The sequence below is a fragment of the Corvus hawaiiensis genome, chromosome 1 (assembly GCF_020740725.1).
Source record: "Corvus hawaiiensis isolate bCorHaw1 chromosome 1, bCorHaw1.pri.cur, whole genome shotgun sequence".
Classification (NCBI taxonomy): domain Eukaryota; kingdom Metazoa; phylum Chordata; class Aves; order Passeriformes; family Corvidae; genus Corvus; species Corvus hawaiiensis.
Genome location: NC_063213.1, coordinates 15,896,791 through 15,917,781, shown reverse-complemented (window position 1 = coordinate 15,917,781; position 20,991 = coordinate 15,896,791). Strand labels below are relative to the sequence as shown.

At 37.5% G+C, this 20,991-nt stretch overlaps 1 protein-coding gene across 3 annotated transcripts in view; it reads left to right on the top strand.

The window, feature by feature from the left end:
* WAC (WW domain containing adaptor with coiled-coil) overlaps window positions 1–20,685 on the top strand; it is a 57,226-nt gene extending 36,541 nt beyond the window's left edge. Inside the window, exons 8-14 of one of the 3 annotated variants that reach the window (XM_048294296.1) lie at window positions 3,132–3,377; window positions 5,333–5,455; window positions 6,434–6,582; window positions 10,003–10,121; window positions 14,832–15,015; window positions 18,095–18,222; window positions 20,552–20,685. In XM_048294296.1, the coding sequence (XP_048150253.1) occupies window positions 3,132–3,377; window positions 5,333–5,455; window positions 6,434–6,582; window positions 10,003–10,121; window positions 14,832–15,015; window positions 18,095–18,222; window positions 20,552–20,621 (1,019 nt within the window). In that variant the 3' untranslated portion in view covers window positions 20,622–20,685. Of the gene's footprint in view, window positions 1–3,131; window positions 3,378–5,332; window positions 5,456–6,433; window positions 6,583–10,002; window positions 10,122–14,828; window positions 15,016–18,094; window positions 18,223–20,551 lie in introns of all 3 variants that reach the window. The other 2 variants (XM_048294287.1, XM_048294306.1) reach the window with 2 other exon arrangements.
* Window positions 20,686–20,991: the final 306 nt, after the last annotated feature.

Sequence of the window (20,991 nt, the reverse complement as noted above, 5' to 3'; positions counted from 1 at the left end):
CAGCTATTTAATATAAACAAGAAATACTGGAATTTCTACCAATATTTTTACAGGCGGTTTTTGGGGCAGAAACAGGTTTATGGTTTGTATTTCAGTAATAATAAATTAGGTAATTCGTGTAATGCAGTGATGCTCTGAACAGTCATTTTACTCTGCGTCCTCTATGATGTTAAACAAGAGTTCTAATGTGAGGTACGTGTAGGTAGTCATGGTCGTAGAGATGTATTCTTCTATAACATTTAGTGTTTTGGTTTTGAGTTGTTCAGCATCTCAGAAGATTGGAGTGTTAGCATTAGGCACTGTCCTTGCTTTGTATCCTTTCTCTAGGTTTAATTGGGTGATTGTACAAACATACCTTTCACAGATACATTTTAACACACACTTAAAATACCTGCAATAATACAGCTATGAAATAGTGTCTCCATACTGTCTGAAAGAAGTAACTCAGCTGTATTGTGTTGATGTAATTCAGTGTGCATTTTGTAGCATAAAAACTCAAACTAAAGTAGTTTTACAGACCTCATGGAATTCAGTGGTTTTGAGTGCCATGTTTTGAGTTCTGTTATGAAAGAAATAAGTGAATACCCAGGACTGGGTGGGTATAAGGTTTATTTTAACTGCATTGTTAGCTTGAGTTTGCCTTTGATTCAGTGTTTTCTGTTCAGAGCTGCAGCATGGGTGAAAAGCACTTCCAGCTGTTTGGTATAGTGGTGTGGTTTGAGGGTCAGGTATTTGCTTACATGAATAAATAATACAGTAGTGAGTTGCTTCTTTACTTAAAATAACTTCATATTTAACTGTATCCAAGTCTGGATACATTAAATATGTTTTGAAATTAGTGCTGGCAGTTGCTCTTTTTTTTTTTTTTTTTTAAATAAGGGTGTTTTGTTGTGTGGGGGTTTTTTAATGGTTGTTTTTCTGGTAAGGTTCTCAAAACTGTAGGGGGTAGCAGGCTTGTACACATGAGCACTAACGTGTCCCATTGTGCTTATTTCTCTTGCTTTTGTCTGCCAGTGTATCTTGATCTTATTTGGACTATGACAGATCCAAATTCAATTTAAACTTCACATGTTTTTTGTTTAGTATGGTAAGATTCTTGTTTGTTAGATGTGTCTTGACCTGCAGTTGTCTTAATGTTTACTTTGAACACAATAACATATGATTTTTTTATGCAGTATTTTATAATAAAAACTTTTACTAATGACTGACTGTTCTAATAGGAGCTAATACCTAATCAGCTGTCCTAGTTCACATGTTACTGAAAACCATGCAGAAGTTTTGTAACTGGTTTTTCTTTTTTTCTCTATCTTCAATCTTTGTAACCCTTTTTGTCCCTTTTTAAATTGTTCTTACGAAAAGTCCTAGCCAAATGACCATGTCCCTTCACAGATACATTGCAACCAACCCTGAGGAGACTGTAACTAGATAAGGCCACATCTTTTTCAGAAGTTCACCTGAAACTCCGAAATATGTCTTTGCATTCTGGCAAGCTTTCAAATTTGGATTCTTCAGCACTTTTTTTCTGGTTCAGATTTCTCTGCTACTTGACGGGAAGAAGTTTTCTGGAGTGCTTGTGACCTTTATAAGCTATTTATACTGTAGCAGCAGGGAAGCAGAAATCCTTTTCCCAGTAAGATTAGAAACCTCAGTGAAAAGATTTACACATCGTTACTCACTTCCATAATTTTTTATTTTGATTTTTTAGGGTTCTTCTCCAAATTAGTCTTGGAAGTTGCAATTAAGGTTATTGGAATACAAAAGCTGTTAGAAATTCTGTAACATTTTAGTCTTACGTAGTAAGACAAAATAAGACCTTTCCACTTCTTTACTAATAAAGTCAGCATCATCTTACTTTGACCATCTCTCCAAAGAAAAAAACAAAGCACACCCTTAAAGTAAAAGAACTTCCCATCCTGTTTTCCCAATTCATTTAGATTTTTGCCTGACATGTAGAATACCGAGGTTGACCTCTGCCTGGTTTGAGGTGGGTTTAAAATCCAGGTCTTCATTACTATGGGCAAACATCCTGCATGAGATCTTGGATCCATAGCTTTATGCTCTGCATACAACTTCTTTGGTGCTATAGAGGTGTTAATCTTGACTGAATTTGGGGGCAGGGGTCTCTTGAGGGTTTAACGAGGATGAGAGAAGGGGGAGCTACGATTGAGATATAATGGTCCAGGTTTCTTAAAGGAAGGATATTTGAAGTGACTGATGGTACACGTGTACTAAGTTGGAATACTTTCATTTCAGAGATTTCTCACAGTATTGGAATGGAGGAGCAACTTTCTGTTAAGTGAAAGTCAAATTTAAAATTAATTAAATAACTCATATTAATCAGAACAAATTGCCGTACAGTGTAACTGAATTTAAGTACTATGTATTTCTGTGGATAATAAATGGTAATATTTCCTAAAATGGTATTAATAAAATAAAGCATATGGGTCTTAATGCTTCAGGAGAAGTTGACAAGTTAAAAATCAATTATGGGCAGATAAATTTTTAGATGTTTTTCCACTCTGCTGTGGGGATGTTAGTAGGACTGTTTTTACATTTCTAGTACAGCTCATTATCCTTTCTAAATTCTCAGCAATGTAGCTGGATTTTGTATGATAGACTTAAATTTTGTGGCTTCTTGTATTGGTCTCTTCATAAATGAAGCATGGCTTTTACCCTCCCCTCAAATTTGATACAGTAGCCTATACGTGAAATCCATGGGCTATAAGGTCTTTGTTCCTAGTATATTTTCCAAAGAAAGATTGGAATCATAAGTAAAAATACAGAATATGAGTACAGGCACAGTAAAAGAAAAGATCAGTAAGGAATTTTTGGCCCACATTTGTTGTAAAAGCTAAGGAAAAAAATGTCCCATTTTTAATACTGTCTGCTTTTAATCCAGTATCTTGAAGTGGAATAGTTGCGTGTGTGTGGTCCTGATAAATATTAGGTTCAATAGCGTAAATTGCATTAGAAATCAGCTATCTTCAATTTTTGTTCTATTAATGTTGTGTGGTTTTTTCTTAAAAATGATAGTTAGGCATTTGATCTTCTGAATTTAATATGAGTATTGTACTAGTGAGTTGTCAGGTTATATTGGGGGAAATGAAAAACACTTTCTGTCTTCTGTTCAGAGTCTGCATCTGTGGACAAGTCTGTATCCCATTCTTGCACAACTCCTTCTACATCTTCTGCTTCTGGACTGAATCCAACTTCTGCGCCTGCTTCATCTGCTCCTACAGTTCCTGTTTCACCTGTCCCACAATCACCAATTCCTCCATTACTTCAGGACCCAAATCTCCTTCGACAGCTGCTGCCTGCTCTGCAAGCCACCTTGCAGCTTAATAATTCTAGCGTAGATATATCCAAAATCAATGAAGGTAAGGATTCTTTGAAGTTCATGTAGTCTGGCATTTACGTACGTTAGTATATTATTGGATACCAGGCTGTACTAAATGAAAGCCTTATTTTAAATGAGAAGTGAATAAATGAATCCCTAGGTAATGTGGGGATTTTTGTGGGTTTTTTTTTCTGTTAAACCTTCTCAACATTTAAAGTTTTCAAATTAATAAATGTTGATGTACATGAGCAATCTGTTTGAGACTGGTGACTTAATCGCTGTATCAGCATTTGTCTGTTGCACAAAATCTCGTTAGAGCTCTTTGTTCTTTTGTTTCGTGCACTGTTCTTTGTTTTCTGTAGTTTGTGCTGCTGTTCTATTAACGTGTGTTTGCAAATACTGAAACTTCTAGGGATTCTTAAGTCTTGTTGCCTAACAACTTTTTTCTTTAGCGTAACAAGTTAGCCTCTCTGAATAAAGGTGGCATGTCAGTAAGTTTGCTAGCCAGTTAAATTTTGTACATGTAATCAGTGTGTCCCTTCCATTTTTGTCACATAGGCTTAGTTTGTTAGAAGTGAGTTATCACCTACCTATAGTGCCTTTTGCTGCAAGAATGGGTAGAGCTGATGCATTTTGAATGCAGTTTTATCTAATGTGTCTGCACGTGGCAAGTTATTGATAAAGTGATGTAGGAGTTTTTGTTTGCTTCTTGTGTACAGATCACTGATTTCAATAGGAAGTAAAACATTTACATGTAGTGCTGAGACTTAATTATCTTTAACTTTTTGAAAGTGCTAATCAAGTAAGTGAAAATATGTACAAAATATTCTGTACCTTGCAATTATTTATCAGAAAAAGATGTCAATTGCTTCCTTTTAATCAGCAAACATGCTATCTTCGTTCAGTACTAATAGGTGAGTAGGTCACTGGTTTCTTTTTCCTGTGCAGGGAGAAGCCTTTAAAACTGTAGTGCGCTAGGTTGGGCTGAAGAAAGGAGTGTTATGGTTGTTTGTGTTGAAATATGAAAGGTCCAGTCAACTCCAATTGTATTTTATTAAAAAGCTGCCCGGTGAAATTTCTAGTAGTTTTCTGTTGCCATATCTGAGCAGCAGCTGTGTATGTCTTGAAACAAGAGTGTTCAGAATTGTCTGATGGCATGAGGGCCTGCCTGGCTGTGTCCCCATGGGCAGAGTGACTTCACCTTGCACAGCAGGGCTGCCCTTACTGTGCATGTGATTCAGAGTTACTCTGTGCTTGTGCTGGTGAGTCAGTTTTTTCAGGAGTGGCATGTATGTTCAGGAAGTATCCCACAGAGCTTGCAGACGTTTTTGGAAAGGTTGGTTCAGAAGCTCATAGTTCAGAGTCTCATCATCTCATACTGAAAGATACTGTTCCTGTATTATGCAGTTTTAAAGTGGTTAAAAGTGATTGATTTTTTTTTTTTTTTTTTTACTGGGGGGATGACATGGGACAGTTAAACCCAGAACAGATACGGGGTTTTTTTATTAGTAAGAAGAAATGCAGATTTTTAACTTGAAAGATTTTTTTTTTTTTTGTCTTGAACAGGAAGTCTGCCCCCCATCTCTTTTAGTGAGTTAAAGTGATTCTGCTTTTTGCTTTTTTTAAAAAAATTGTAGTGTAAAAAAACTTCACACGCATTCTACTTACTACAGTACGAAATTGAACAAATTTTCTGTTGATGTTTAGAAGAATTATTCCTGATTCGTAAGGTCAAGCTGAAGAGTTAAAGTTATTTTTTAAAATAATTTTTTCTAAGTGTATGTTGCAAAGTTAAAACTACTAAATAAAGGACTTGCTAGACATTCCAAGTCAACTTGAAATCAAGTAACTGAAAAACAGTTCAGGTGAATCATCGGTCACGGTAGATACGGGAAATAAATCTGAAAGAAAATGTAGCTTAAATGTAATTAGCCAGTTGGAACAGTTTAAAGTGGTGTTCTAGAATTGTCAGTAAAACGGAATGTTTGTTTTCAGTTCTAACAGCAGCTGTGACACAAGCCTCTCTGCAGTCTATACTCCATAAAATTCTTACTGCTGGACCATCTGCTTTCAATATCACCTCCCTAATTTCTCAAGCTGCACAACTGTCTACGCAAGGTATTCAGAGTCTTTTTTTCACTTACATCAATTTGTTAACAGTGTTTTAAAAAGGCTGATACAGTTGAAAGTTGTAGAATCTCTGTTGTCGTGTCTTTGGCCACGCAGTGTGGAGAATGTTGAATGACTTTTTTCTGAAGATAGGATAAAAAATTGTTACTGAGGAGCAGGCACCTGACACACAACTAAGTAATATGCTTCTCTGTCTCACCTTTTGGGATTTTCTTTGTATGTTAGCTAATTCTCTATGAGTAATGTGAAACCTCTGTGAGACCCTCTCAATTTATTCTGGACCTGAATAGGTGTTACTTAATGTTCAGTATAAAACACAACTCTTCCTTGCTTTAACACCCATCTTGTAGTACTGTGTTACTGTGACTCTTGGGGGAGGCTTTAAATTCTTAAAAGAAAGTTTGCTCTGTCTGGTGGGGGATTTTTTTTTTTTTCATCTTCCGGGCAAGATACTCTTTCAGGTATTTTCAGTATGTTCTGGCTTATAACTTAATAAAAAAACTTAAGTTTCAAAGTTTAGAAACTTAAAACAATAAATGCAGTCATCTTACTGAGTAGGTAAGCAGTACTAATTCTAATTTTTAACCATGGGTGGGGAACTGTTGGTATACACCTAGAATGGGTGAATAGCTTTCTAAATAAACTATTCAGACCTTCTTTTGGTTAAATCAAGTTGAGTGCTCTAAAATAGGAGTTGGAAATGATTCAGTCTCTTCGTGTGTTAAAAGCATTTCCTAATAGCTTCTTCTCTTTCTCCCTCCCCTGAAGTTTTAGAACTGGGGAGTTTGGGGAAGATACAATTCCTTAACTAGCATTGTTGTTGAACGTTTGATTGTTCTAGTTGTTCACAGTGAGCATGTTTGTATATCCTCTAACATAGCATACTCCAAAATACCAAAAGAAAGTCTAATTCACATTTAAGATAGGACATAGTTTTATTAAAAGCAATTTTTTTTTCCTTTACAGCTCAGCCATCTAATCAGTCTCCAATGTCTTTAACATCTGATGCCTCATCGCCAAGATCATATGTGTCTCCAAGGATAAGCACGCCGCAGACTAACACTGTTCCACTTAAACCTTTGATGACTACGCCACCAGTATCATCCCAGCAGAAGGTAAGCTCCTTTTGATTTATGCCATATTGTAGTAAGAAACCATTATACATAATATTAAGTATTGCTCCTATATATCCATGTGCTAGCAGTTGTATATAGGATGATAAAATATATATGTTATCTTTCCCAGTAGAAACAAACAACTGGAAACAGCTACTTGACTGTATTTTGGCAGTGCAGCTCCAGCATGAAATCTAGTTTACTTTTCTTGAAGAAATTCTTATGCTGGCTTCAGATGCTGTCTGGAGATATTACCAAGGCATCAGTATTTTAGCGTATTTAAATAGAAACAAAATCATACTTCAAAGGCAACAGCTGATACAATTCCCTAGACCTACCCAATAAAAAATGTTTAGAATAGGAGAGAGCTTCTTGGGGCAATTAACTGGATGTAGTCTCAGATTTGGTTTTGGAAGTGTGCTAGGTGTTTACAGATCAATACCATAATGTCCCTTTCCCTTCCTGCCCCCCGACCCCTATTGATTCCGAATTCCTTCAGTGGATCAGTGACTAGGAGATGTAAATTGAAGCTAACCTATAAGCTCCTAAGGTTCTTCCTAAGAAGCATGACTCTAGACTTTGGGGTGAGACATCCCCACCTTTCTAAAATCTGTGTTCTCTATCACCACCCCTGCTTAGCTAAGATGTCTTTTTCTCAATTTTCTGCTCACAAGTGAACCTCATATGCCTTGAAGGCCTTTGAGGAATACTTTTATCTTCAGGAGAACAGATTGCATTTGTCATCATAGTCAAAATGCCTCATTTTCTTTCATCTGTTTTCATGGGTACAAAGAAAACCAAGTGATTTTCCCAGTTACTTGTGATGGACAACGATACAATGAATTGCAAAAGCTTCATGTGTGTACCAGTACTGGTTGGTACCTTGGTTTCTGCTCCTGGATTACATCCTGAATCTGTGTTTTCACATCCCATAGCTAGGTGATAAGTAATGAAATTATCAGACAACAGTGTTCAGGTATTTGGCACTTCCAAATCCTGAGATATGAAAAAGAATCTTCTTAAGTTGTTTACTGTCAATAACTGGAAGTAGATCTGTTCTGGTCTCTACAACCCAGAGATTGTTAGTTAGTCCCAGAGTAATAAATTTTGGTCCTGCAGCAGATACTTTGCCAGTTCAGTAGGGAAAGAACTGTCTTGATAGTTCTCGTATGTGTGTAACTCAATTCTGCGAGATGGGAACTTAGCTGGTAATAGCTCCAGTGTGAGCATGTCTCTTTAGTAGCCCGTCAGATATGTCACTCAGGCAAGCTTGTCCAGTTGCAGAGTTTGAGGTAAATGATGCCTAATGAAGATGTGGTGCTGTGCCAGGACACACTTGGTTTTAGAGCACAGGCCCATGGGCTTAGGGCAGACAAAGCTGAACTGGCCCTGTGCAAGCAGAGCTCAGTGCCAGATGCACAGATATTTGGGCTGGCTGTGGGACTAGTGTAGTGCCATTGGCACAGTGCTGTTGGTTAGGACCACTTGAATATGTCAGTACTGCTTTCAGACTTAAACTGATGTGTCTGCCTGCAGGTGTGCTGTGTGCATGTGGCAGCTTGGGGGTCACAGACTCCAGGAGCCTGGGTGTCACGTTTTGCCTTTTAGCTGTGCCTGTATTGTGTGATCAGAAACTCTTCTGAATTTCTGCAAAATTGCTGTGTAAAGCACTTCACACAGACCTGTCAAGCGCAGTGAGAATGTTGCTGTTGGTTGGTTGGTTTGTTTGTTCTTTTAATTTATTTAGCCCTTATTATTTTTCTGTTTCTCATATATGTATTTACAGTCTTTGAAACACTTGGAAAACATGGAGTAGTTGAGAGGCTTTGTGGTTCATTTATCTCACAAATCCCACTTTTTCTTCATGGTCCTTTTTTATTTTTACCAGCTAAGGAGCTGGTTATTTTTCCAGTTTGACTCTGCAGCGTGATTCCATTATTGCTGATGGACTTTCCTTTTGAAATTGTTCCTTCTGTTTGAACAGCCTTGATGGTTAATGTCTGCTCACAGGCTGAGCAAAATGCAGGCATTAATAGCAAAGTTCTTCATGTCATACATATCATAAAGGTACTTGGGTAGTCTCTTCTCATAAATCAGTTTTATGAACTGCTACTGTTTCACCCCCCTCAACTATATAGTTCTGTTTATTTCAACAGCAGAGTGATCTTACAGTGATCTTGCTTTATCCTTTTTGTACCATGGGCTTTTTCATGTGCTACTCAGACTTTTTTAGTATATGTCTATTAATCTAAAAACCAGAACACATTTTCATTTTGATGATAATTTTAAAAGGTGAGTTTTGCTCTTAGACATATAAGAGTTTGAATTTGCATTGAGATTCCCTGTGTATTTAAATGAGTCAAGTTATGTATTGAGTTTATGTTAGCAGATAGTGTCTGACTTGCCATTTGTGGCTTGTTTCACAGAAGTCTGTTTCTGAAGTAGAGAATTTCTGGATGTTCAGGTGACTGTTAGTTAGTAATCTACACTAATTTGAAGTCAGCAAATGCAGGCAGGCTGGATGATTTGGGTTTTTTGTCTTTATGGATCCCTAGAAGCCATTTTTTCTTTGCTCCCTTTTCTCTTAAAAGTATTTGTTTGATTTTGCAGAGTGGGGGATAAATTTTGAAGCTGAACCTCTCTTGTACATACTTTAAATTAACTGAGGTATGCAACGTATTGGGCAAGACGAAGTATATACAGTATTTTCTGTAACTTAGACATTACTATGTTCCCAAACTTCTCATCCTGTCAGAAATTCACAGAAAAGACTGTATCTTACTGCTGGTGTCTTAATACCTTGTGTTGAATGTATACTACAAAGGAAAAGCAAGAAGCTACTGGTGACTATTTTTTTAGTCACTTGTGAGTTTAGAACTTAGAGAAAAGGGAGCAGCAAACTGATAAATATGCTTTAGATTTTATTTTCCATTTCTGATAGAGATGTTTTAATATGCTTGTGATAGAATTACGTTCTTAACACTGTGTAATGTATTTTCAAGTAGGGAACTCTTAAATTTGTACATGAAGATTTTGTTTGGGTAGTGAACAACTCTTCTGAGGTTGAAAATGAGCTCAATGCTCAGATGGAAGATACAGTCAAAAATAATATTGAGTTGAACTATTTTGCCTAATAAGCTTGCAATATTTTGACAAGTCGCATGGATCTAAATTTGCTTCTGTTATGTCTATTAAGTACTCCATTTTAGTAAAAAAAACCTTTCTGTCACAGCTGTGGAACTAGAGTTTTTGGGTTTTTTTTTTTAAACACCTTGTGAAGAGAATAAAACTTGTGTCAACAAAATACCTTGTGTCAAAAAAACCCCACAGGTGTTGAAATTGTAATTTTCTTGGTTTTCACTGATTCTTACACTTACTCTTTACTGTGGAGGAAATCTAATGAAATTTTGAACTTTCCAGGTTGCTACTCCAGGTGTTAAACAAGGACCAGCTTCCCAGGCAGCACCTCAGCAGCCAGTAATAGCTGACAAGCAGGCAGGTCATGAACCTGCCTCTCCACGAAGTCTTCAGCGTTCAAGGTATATTGAAATGCTTCTCTGTTCTGTCCTTACCTTTTCATCTGGATTCAGTGTGTGTTGTATGTGCTGCAGTTAGTGGACTCTTCTTTGGCCTGTTTTTTGAACGTATGATTTAACTGCTGCTACTGAGATGATGCAGCTAATGTGGTAGATTCCCCATTTTTGGATAACCATTAGACTTCATTCTCACAGAAGCAAAATGGAACTCATAGTTGTGCTCTGTCACCCTGGTGACAATTTTACAAGTGATTCCTTGTATTCTGATTTCAGAGTTTGGAGTTGCTGTCTCTGTGCAGTTATGGAATCTGTGGTTTGCTAAGTGTTAGATATTTGTAGTGTCTTGCTGTTGTGTAATTTGATTTCTAAATTAGTGTGATTTTTTTTTTTTGGTCTGTCAGGTGATTTTGCTGCTGTAATGAAAAACGTTAAAAATTAAGTAAGTTTCACAAATACCTTTCCTTGGCCAGACTTTTTTGTCAACATTGCAACTTACTCAGATGTTGCATGATGCGAACATTTAACCATTGATTTACAAGGTGCGTTTAGAATCTGTATCTTGTTTGAAATTTTTCTTTCAGGAAGGTGGACTCTTCATAGTGTCGGATGCTCTGCATTTTGTCATACTGGTTCCAGGGGCTGTAACCAAGTATGTGTCATGAGATCCTTTTGTGATGGAGTCATGGTATAGACCTGTGGCAGGAAGAGGTTGCAGGTTGACTTTTTTTAGAAGTTCTGTAAATCTACAATTCTTAATAGCTGGATTTTTAGAGTGGTTGAATAAGGTGTGTGGTATGGTATTAAAAAAGCAACAAAAAAACCAAACCCCAGTACTCTTTCATTGTCAGCATACTTGGTAGTGCCTTCCAGATCATAAAATAGTGAGGTCCTTTTATCTGTCCTTCTGGGACTAATAACAAAGGGGACCTTTGTTTTCTTTGTTGGTTTTGGCTGTTTTTGTGGGGAGAAAGGAGATACTTTGTGTTCTGAGTTTTTTGGGGGGACTTGGTTATCTGTTGTGTGCTTGTTAGTCCTGTCTGAGAAGCTGGCTTTACTGGAGACCCTGCAGTATTGACCAGTTTGAGGGTACAAAGAGAAGCAAGTCAGGAGTTTTGAGGTTTTAATGTAGGCTATTTTACAGACACTTGATTTTTACAAAGATTTGTTACCTTTGTCAGATTACAAACCTATAACTCATTTATCTCTGAGGAGAATAAAGGCAAAGTGTCCAGCTCTCCTCCCTAGTAATTATGGATGGTGCTATTTAAATCTTTCTGAATTACTGTACCAGAGATAAAATTACACTTTGCACCAAGCCAAGCTTTTTTATGAGGAGTGGTGAGGTTTTGGGGGACCACTCTCAGTCACAGGCCCTTTTGATCTTTGTTCATCACCCTTTCCCCACAGGAAATCTTTCTGAGAAAGGTAGTCATTCTTGGAAACATTTACCATGGCTTGGAGTCTGCGTGAGTTGATACTGGTGGGCATTTGGCCTACTAATTCATACCTCACCCTCCCTTGGGTTACATGACTTTTTTTCTCTGGCATGACCCTTACCTACAGCAAATTTAGGGATCTGCTGTCCCTCTGCAAACTATTGCTCCATTTGGTATCAGTGTTTTGGTGGAGGAAGCTGAGTTTGCCCGAGCACTGCTGAAGCAGGTGTGTTGTGCAGTCAGCACAGTCCCGTGGCTGAGGGGGAGGCAGTGCAGGAGGCAGTGTGCAGGCCAGGATGAAAGATACTGAGACAATGTTAGTATTGTTCAGTATCCTGTATCTCTCAAAATAATACACGTTTGCAGCTCTGGTGTATTGTGCATCATGCATTCATGTGATTCAGTTTGCTTTGAAAGTGTCTTATTCGCAAAAAGTGGAAGATTAAGGAATAGGTGACTCGTAAAACCTGTGTGACTGGTATTCTCTTCTCCTGAGTGCAGTGGGGTTGAATGAAAGTGGGCCAGCTCAGATATTGATTTACTTACCTGCAAAAGATTTGCTGTGTCCAGGCAGTGTGTCTGAATTGATGTGGAACAGATTATTCCTTTGTAGGTGAAAGCAGTTGGTTGGATTGGGAATTGCTCTTGGGAGCTAATGTCCTTTACTTTTATAGGAGTGAAAAACAACTTAGCAACCTAGACTGTGGACAGATGGTCCAAAATCTTTTTGGCTCTGTGAATTAAGGTTGCGTTTTTCTCCAGCTTAAATACAGATTAATTGAGCAGAAGTTAATCACATCTACATTTCCTTGGTTCATTAAAAGTTTTAAGTGAATGGAGGTAAAATTATTTTTGACTTGTTGGGGTGGAAACACTGTACGAAAACCTGAGTAGCTATTGCTGGCTTTAAAGAAGTGAACATTTCAGCCATTTAAGTTGGGAAATGAACACAACATGGACATACAGTGAGTCTGTCTGTTAGAGATTATTCCAAAGACACACCGTGAATTATGGCTGCTTTAAAAATGCAACTTAATGAGTGCTTCCACAGTTAATAGTTTCATCGGGTTGGTAGTTTCTTTTTGTTTTCAGAAAGGACTAGGAACATTTTTCCTTTACCTTGGAAAAGAGCTGGGAAGAGAGGTATTTCATTCAATTTTTTTATAGGTTGTAAGATTTTGTTGTTTGTAGTAGTGTATTTCAGAACCATCCTGTTCTCATACCCTTGTTACAGATATTTTTGCCTCTCTGGGGGCATTCTGTTATTTGTGGCATAGTCAGTCTTTAACTCAGCTGAGGCAGGTATTTGCCTTTAGGGAAGCATTTAAAAATACTATGGTAGTTTGGAACCGTCATTGCTGCATTCGTAGCTCCCCCTGCTGCTAACACAGCAGTGCCTAAGATATTTTGTGACAGTATGTTTTAGTCATAATTAAGATACAGCTTTATTTTTGAGAAGCCCACAGATTTTATTTATTTATTTTCTTGAAACATTTCTGATGTGTTAGAGTGATTTTTACTGATGAAGTAGGAGTAGAAGACAGGCTGATAAATGAAGAGGAAGCAACTCATAGGGGGAACCTTAATTCTAGTAGAACTAACAAGTAAATAAGGTTATGCCTGAATTCTACTTAGTTAATAAAAGTAGGCTTTCTCTACACTATCACAATGCTGATGCTAAATGAATACATTGAAACTTAGAATAATGTAGTTTGGAAGGGAATTGTAGTTATGATCTACTTAGGTCCCAACTTAGAGTAGGACTGGCAAGTTTGAATTGCTAAGGGCATTATCTAGGTGGGTTTTTTTAATATCTCAGAATATCTTCTTCTAATGTTTGACTACCCTTATGGTGATTGGTTTTTTTCCATGTCTAATTAGAATTTTCCTTGTTGCAACTGGTCTCTGCACCTTGTGCAATTGCTGTGCATCCCTGAAAAGAGTCTGTCTGTTCTCCCCAAAAGTAGTAAAAATCTGTGAAAAGATCCCTCAATCCCCTTCCCCTCAGCTTTCTCTTTTCCAGACTGAATAAACTTTTAGCTTCTCCTGATACAGCATGTGCTTCAGCCTCTTAGTCATCTTCGTAGTCCTCTGCCACATTTCTTTGCTATAGCAGTTTAATTCTTGTCCAGTTTTAGGCTTCCCACTACACAGTGCTCCAGATACTGTCACTCTCATAAGCTCTGAAGAGAGGGCAGGAATTGCTTTTTTTATAGGGGAAGTGCTCCAGCCCTCTCCTCAACTTGGTGGCTCTCCTCTGGCTTCATTCCAGCAGGTCCATGTCAGACATCCAGTTTGTTGGCTGTGATTCTTAATGCTGTAGTTCTTTGCAAGTGTGAGTTGATTAGGATAAATGTTTGGGCATTGGACCAGAAAGATAGTTGCATTTTGTAAGGATGTTTTCAGTCTTCAAGGGGACCAACAGATTAGGTTAGGTGATGAATCAAGAGTCCTTTAAAATTTGATTCTCCTTCCTAATACTTTCTTCTTGCCTGCAAGTGATATAAAGTTTTAAGAAATAGACTGAAATTATGGCCTATGTTGAAAAGCTTCTGCCAGTGGGAGAGTTGTTAGGTACTTACACAATTAGTGCTACTATTTCTCAGTATGTGTAGTGCCAAAGAAAATCATAAATGTGACGTACCATCACTGTTACACTGAGTATGTCCCAGTAAAGCAGTCAAGTTTGGTGGCTAGAAACACACTACTCCTGTGATTGTTCTTCTGAGTGCATTAAGTGAAGACATACAATATGACAGAACCTCCTGGGTTGTGTTTTGACATGAGTAGTGAGCTCCTCAAATCCCATATGGCTGTAGTTTTAGATCAGAACATCAGGCATTGTTCTTAATGATTATTATGGCGAACCTCTGTTGAATAAAGCTGTTTGACTCACATCTGATACCTCATTACTGAAAATCTTAGGTTTGCAGCTGTTTGAAGGGAGAACATACATGTACACATTCTCTATCCAACACCATCTAGGCACTGCTTACATCTCTTGAACAGCTCTCAGAATTAAAAACCAGACAAACACAAAACCCAACTAAACAACAAAAAACCCCGTTACATTGTAGCACACAAACATTGCAATAAAAGTTAGAAGCTTGTAGAAAAGTGGTACAGATTTGGTCTACCAGAAGTATTTACTTGTGGTTTGAACACTTTTATGTTATTTTTGTGCCTGGAAGCAATGGATTTTTAGTGTTCATTTTTCTATAGGTTCAGATATGTTTTTAAATGCTGACTTGCTTTTTTTAATTCTTTCTTCTAGTAGTCAAAGAAGTCCATCACCAGGTCCAAATCATACCTCTAGCAGCAGTGCATCAAACTCAACACCTGCACCGCAAAATACATCTGTACGACCCACATGTTCATTAACACCTACGCTAGCAGCACACTTCAATGAAAACCTTATAAAGCATGTTCAAGGCTGGCCTGCGGATCACGCAGAAAAGCAGGTGAGTACTCCTTTGCTCTGTTCCCTGTGAGAATGCATAACGTGTAGCTTAAAATTTGGGTTTCTTACTCAGGTTGCTTTTTCTAGGAATCAAAAGTATTTTAAAAAGCCCCAAACTCTGATGCTTGTCCTTAGCCAGAAGAGAGGAAAGAGAGATTAGGCCAGACTTGCAGGTTTTACGTGTGTTTGCCTTTCAGCAGTTGGGGATTTTCAGTCTCATTCGGAAGTCTCAGTGTTTTTGAAATTCCCTCAGATGAGTGGCTATCCTCATAACTGTTTTCTTACTGCTGAAGTTCTGTTGAAATTTGCAAAGAACATAGATTTCAACATATTTTTAAATAATGATATTTTTGTTAATGTGTAAAATGTTATAAATTAGGTACAGAGTTAAACTGAGACTATTCCGCAGTTCTAGTTACTGACTTGTTAGTTCTAAAAAAGTGAAAAAGAAACTCTACCTTGTTTGTAAATTGATGTAGAGTACTTGGACTGAATTTGGGCTATTTTTACATAATGGGAAATCCAGTAGAACTGCCATCCATATATTATAGCTAGTTGCATGAAACCTGTTGTGTTGTAGTAATACAAGGAAACTGGATGCTGCTTGGAATGTATTACTCAAAGGAACCGTATTGGTTATTGAATCTAGTTCAGTTAATTTCACAGGCAGCCCTCTCTGTTGCAGTCTGGGATAGTAATCTTACCTAGCCTAGTTTACTTTGGTCTTTTGAAGAGTGGTTGCATGCTGGCACAAACCTACACTGGAGACTTCTGGGTAGTAACTTGCAAGACTGAGACTCTGTTAGGATTCTTGCTTCTTTTCATTAAATTTTTAAAATCAGGTTTAAGACATTACCAACCTGTACTGAGCCAAATACTGAGCCGTTGTTGTGGAGAGTCTTTAAGGAAATGATGCAGTACAGGCACTTATCTGTGGCACTGGCCCATAGTTTTGAAAGTATTATTTTCACTGTGTACTGAATTGACAAGTGATCACAAGTCATCTTAATATAGAAAACAGATCTATGCAGTGCATAGGTTTTGGGTTTTTTTTCCTTTGTTGATAATAAAGAGATCAAAAAACTCAGCTAATGCTAGGCAGTCATTTACTCAGTTGGGTACTTTGTGCTACATGCTGTGTCGTCCTGTCTGCTATTTCAGATGATTTCACATGATACTGTTGTTTATAGACCAGTTTTGAATAGTAGCACTTGAGGCACTTAAGTGAGATATTTGATACAAAAGAAAAAGTGAATGAAAGTATAGATGCAGTACATAGTGAAGAAGATAAGATAGATCAAAGTGGAGAGACTAAAAATGCAGTGTCTTGGTTTCTTCAGATAGCTGTCAGATGCATAGTGTAACTTGAAATTAGGGCAGAAGAGCACATGCCAGAGTAAACTGAAAAATAAATAAGTAAATAAATTAGAAGAGCCAGGACAGGTATGTGCTAAAGCAGTCAGACTTGAAGAAATATTCTGTGCAGTAGTAATAGCTAAAACGTTCTTGAACTACAGCAGTTATGTCACAGAACTCATAAAAAGCACTTAACATGGGAAACTGAAAAACAACTCAGTAACTGGAGTTGTGCAGGGAAGACATGGGAAATTATATCCTACTGGAGACCAGGGTACTCCTGGATGTTCACAAACTCCAGAAAAAAACTTTTAATGTAGGAAATTAGAACACAAAATGCTGCTTTGAACTGGAGAAATGCCAGAGGTTGATGAAGATTTGTGCTAAATAACATTATTTTTGGGAATGAAAAATTAAGCATACGAGTACCTAAGCAGGTGTGGATGAATCCCAGTAGGCAGCTAAGCACCACACAGCCACTTGCTTGCTCTGCCCCAGCAGGATAGGGGGAGCAATTAGGAAAAAGTGAGAAAACTCATGAGTTGAGGTGTAGGCAGGTTAAAGAGTAAAAGAGTGTGGGGGAAAGTGATGCAAAACCAGTCACTACCAGCCAGCCAATGCCAAGCCAAGCCATGGCAACCACTGGAAAAGTGCCCCCCAGGTTTACTGCTGAGCATGACACATTGTGTGGACTGGAATATCCCCAAGGTCAGTTTGGGTTAGCTGTCCCATTTTTGTTCCCTCCCCACCTGTTGTCCACCCACAGCGTGTTGGCGCGGTGGAGAGGGGGTCAGAGAGAGAAAGGGAGAAACCCTTGATGCTATGTAGGCTCTGCTTAGGAATAGCTAAAACATTATTGTGTTGTCAAGCACTGGCTTGGTCATAGATTCAAAACATGGCACCATGTGGACTGCTATGAAGAGAATTTCATCCACCCCAGCTAGACCCAGTGTAGCAGAGGATAACATTGCTAAACAGTAATGCTGCAGGGAAGGCTGTATTTGAAACAATTTTTTCATGTGCCGTTTGCAAGAAGTCCTCTTCCTTATTGCAGCACAATGCACAGGGCCTCAGAGTAATTATACTGTTCTCCTTGGTGCTGTTGAGGAGTTCTCTGGAGTCATATCCAGTTCAGTGATGAGACTTTGAGAAATGCACAGATTGGGAATTGGATAGGTCATGCCCCTTAAATTTACACTTCTGCTTGTCTCTGGCTGACTAAGTGGGGGCATTAAAGTAATGGAGTTTGTCGGGAAGAGAACACCTGAAGAGGGTTGCAAAGGTTTTTTTGTCATGTACCAGGTAGCTGGAAAGAAGATGGCATTCAGTAATTTTTGTCACTAAGGCCTGATTAGTTGGGAAATTTAAGTCTGCCATTGAAATATGATGGAGACTTTGAACTACTTGAACAAATTACTTTGGAAACTCGGAGCCCTGTCATCTACTGTCTTTCAAGATGGTCGGGTAAACATTTGTTAGGATCAAAGTCTAAGCTATCCCTGCCTTAGCTTAGACCTCAGTTAGGCAGCTTCTGGGCAGCAGTGTTGTTTATTTCTGATGTGAAATGGGCTTTTGTAGAGAACTGAATGTGTTTCTGATTTAATACTCCCTTTTGAAATTAGAGTGCTTTGCTATTTCAAGACACATCCAGCAATACTTTGGCTGCTGCCAGTTGTTTCCAATGCATGATTCAAAAACCTAACCTTTATGTGTAACCACTGCAGGCATCAAGATTACGTGAAGAAGCCCATAACATGGGAAGTGTGCATATGTCAGAAATTTGTACTGAATTAAAGAATTTAAGGTCTTTAGTTCGAGTATGTGAAATTCAAGCAACTTTGCGTGAGCAAAGGTAAGTGTGTGCTCTGTGCATATCTTGAGTTTTCAAGGTGTTACTAGAACTTCATTCTGGCATTATTTTGCATGAGTTCTGTTCAGTGATGACTTTGTAAGTACACCAATACTTGCCATGTTTGCAAGCTGCCTTTCTTCCCTGTGTACATTCTACCTGTTTCCCTCCACTAAATAGAACCAGATAGCAATTTCTGTATTTTTAATTGGATAGAAAAGAAATACCCTTGCAAATACATTAGTGCATTACAAGAAACTGATAAACTCACAGGATTTCAGCATGCTTCTAGAGAATCTGTGCATACATAGTGCATGGATCATGTTAGGTACACATCTACAGAGTTTTTCCTGATCTGAAACACTACAGTTTGTATGAGAGATTCAATAGGTCTAAAGCCAGAGCAAGTATGAACAGGTGTAATTTACATCACAAGCTAAGGAAAAATTAATGTTTGCTAATAGCAAAGTGGACTTCTCTTCTTAAGTCAGTGATAGCCGGTGTCTTGTGTATCCCTGAAGCAATACACAGCCATACTTCTGAATACTTTGTGCAAGATTGGGAACTGTAATCTTAAAATACATGCTCAAAATTTTCACCAGTAGTCATGGTCCTGAATCTACTTTCATACTCAGTTTCCATTTTCCATGATGTTATCCCAACTATTAAGTCACGCTACAGTTTGAGTACAGTGCTTCTGATTTACTGTTTGAAGCCACCTTAATGGCGTTGCCGTAATGTTAAAATAGCTGCATTTATTCTAGAAGCTCTTGCATTTTGGCAGTTAGTGAAACAATCCTTTAGAAGCAGGCTATAATATATTTGTAAACCTTTACTGATCAAGAATTGAAAATACCCATTTTTTCTGAAGCTTTATTTTGTAACTTCACTACATGAATGATTTCTGTAGTATATTTAATGAACTACTTGGTTTCATACAGTTTTTATTTCCTAAGGTGTCTTTTGTGTCTGAGTTCACATTTGATCTGAAATAAAATGTGAAATATCATTGTTCAGCTCATTAAATAGCATCTTGTTTCTTGTACACTTTGTATCCTTAAACTGTCAATGGATAATTTATTATTATGATTTTGAGCCTATAGTAACATGTATCTTTTATTTTTGCTGCAATCCTAAAGATGTGGAATACAAGGCATAAGTAACCAAGTTGATGGGGGAGGCTTTCGCAAAGGATGGGATTATCAAAATCAATACATTTAAATGATTATACTATTTCTGTACTTTTGCACAGAAGAGTACTACTTAAATTTCTTCTAAGAAGGAACTTCATCTCTAGACAAAGCACATACATTGTTTGAATCATAACTGACAGCATGTGAAATGGCACTTTTCACTGACTGATACCTTTTATATGCCCATGCCTTGAAGTTAAATGTTATCTTTTCAGTGTATCTTAATAATTTTTCACCTGCTTTTCAGTAAAAAATTCATTTTTAATGAACTGGGCACATATTTTTTAAGTGTTTCACAGAAGTCTGCTGAATTGATGCTTTCTCTGCATTGATTAAAGTTGCTTCAGATTTCACAGAATATTTATATAAAACCTAAACTCTCCCTGAGTATTTTCTTACTTCACTGACATATTTGCATTACGTTCAGCATCATGAAAAGTCGTTGAGAAATGTTCATTAAAAATTCTGGGAAACGGTCCTGTAAACCAAATGTTTGTTAGTTGCAGTAATTGCTTATGTCAGTTCAGTAGAAGAAGAAAAAATGTATAAAAAGTTGTAAGCAATATCATTTATTTCTAAGCAAGGTGTAGTTACAACTTTTTTTTCTTAGATGCCCTTTAATGGTGCCTCAAATATTTTTGAGATTGGCGCTTTCCATAACTAGAGACTGAATACTAAATAGAACCAAATACTAAAAACAGTGTTGCCTAGAAGGAAACTCACTCATTTAAAAACAATTGAGCACTTCAGGTTGTTTTACAGTCTGGAAAACTGCATGACACAGACATAATGCTGTTCTCCAGATTATTCAGTTACTTGGCTTACTTGCCAGTGTCCTGCTTTTTCTGGGAGCTACATTCAAGTGAAGAGCAGACCTAAATGTAACTGCGTAAGTCATAATAGAAATAGAGCAACTTAGTTTTTTGAACTAAAGTGTCAAACACACCTAGCCTTTGTGTATCTGCATGTGGTTGTAGGTTGTTGAACAGATTGGGAATTAACTTAATATCTGAATTTTTTAATGGAGCTAAGGAACTTGGTATCTTTCACTGAAATTGTAGAAGTACTTGTGTAGATGCTTATTTAATACATCTGTATAATGGAAATGATTATACTAATTTATTTATTTTCTCTTGCAGGATACTATTTTTGAGGCAACAAATTAAAGAACTTGAAAAGCTAAAGAATCAGAATTCCTTCATGGTGTGAAAAGTTGTAAACAATTGCACATGGTTTTGAGTACAGGAACTATTAAACTGATGCCCAGTCTTAACACTTTTGAGCTGCATTTGAGTAGACTTTGGACCGTTGAGCTGGGCAGAAAAAAAAAGTTGACATGGGGAAGGGGACAGGAGGGAGTCAAATTCAGGGGAAAGATACAAGAATGATTTGTAAAACCCTTGAAATGTAGATTTCTTGTAGATGTATTCTTCACGTTGTAAATATATTTTGTAGAGTGAAGCCATGGGAAGCCATGTGTATCAGAGCTTAGACATCCAAAACTAATCAATGCTGAGGTGGCTAAATACCTAGCCTCTTACATGTAAACCTGTCTGCAAAATTAGCTTTCTTTTTATTT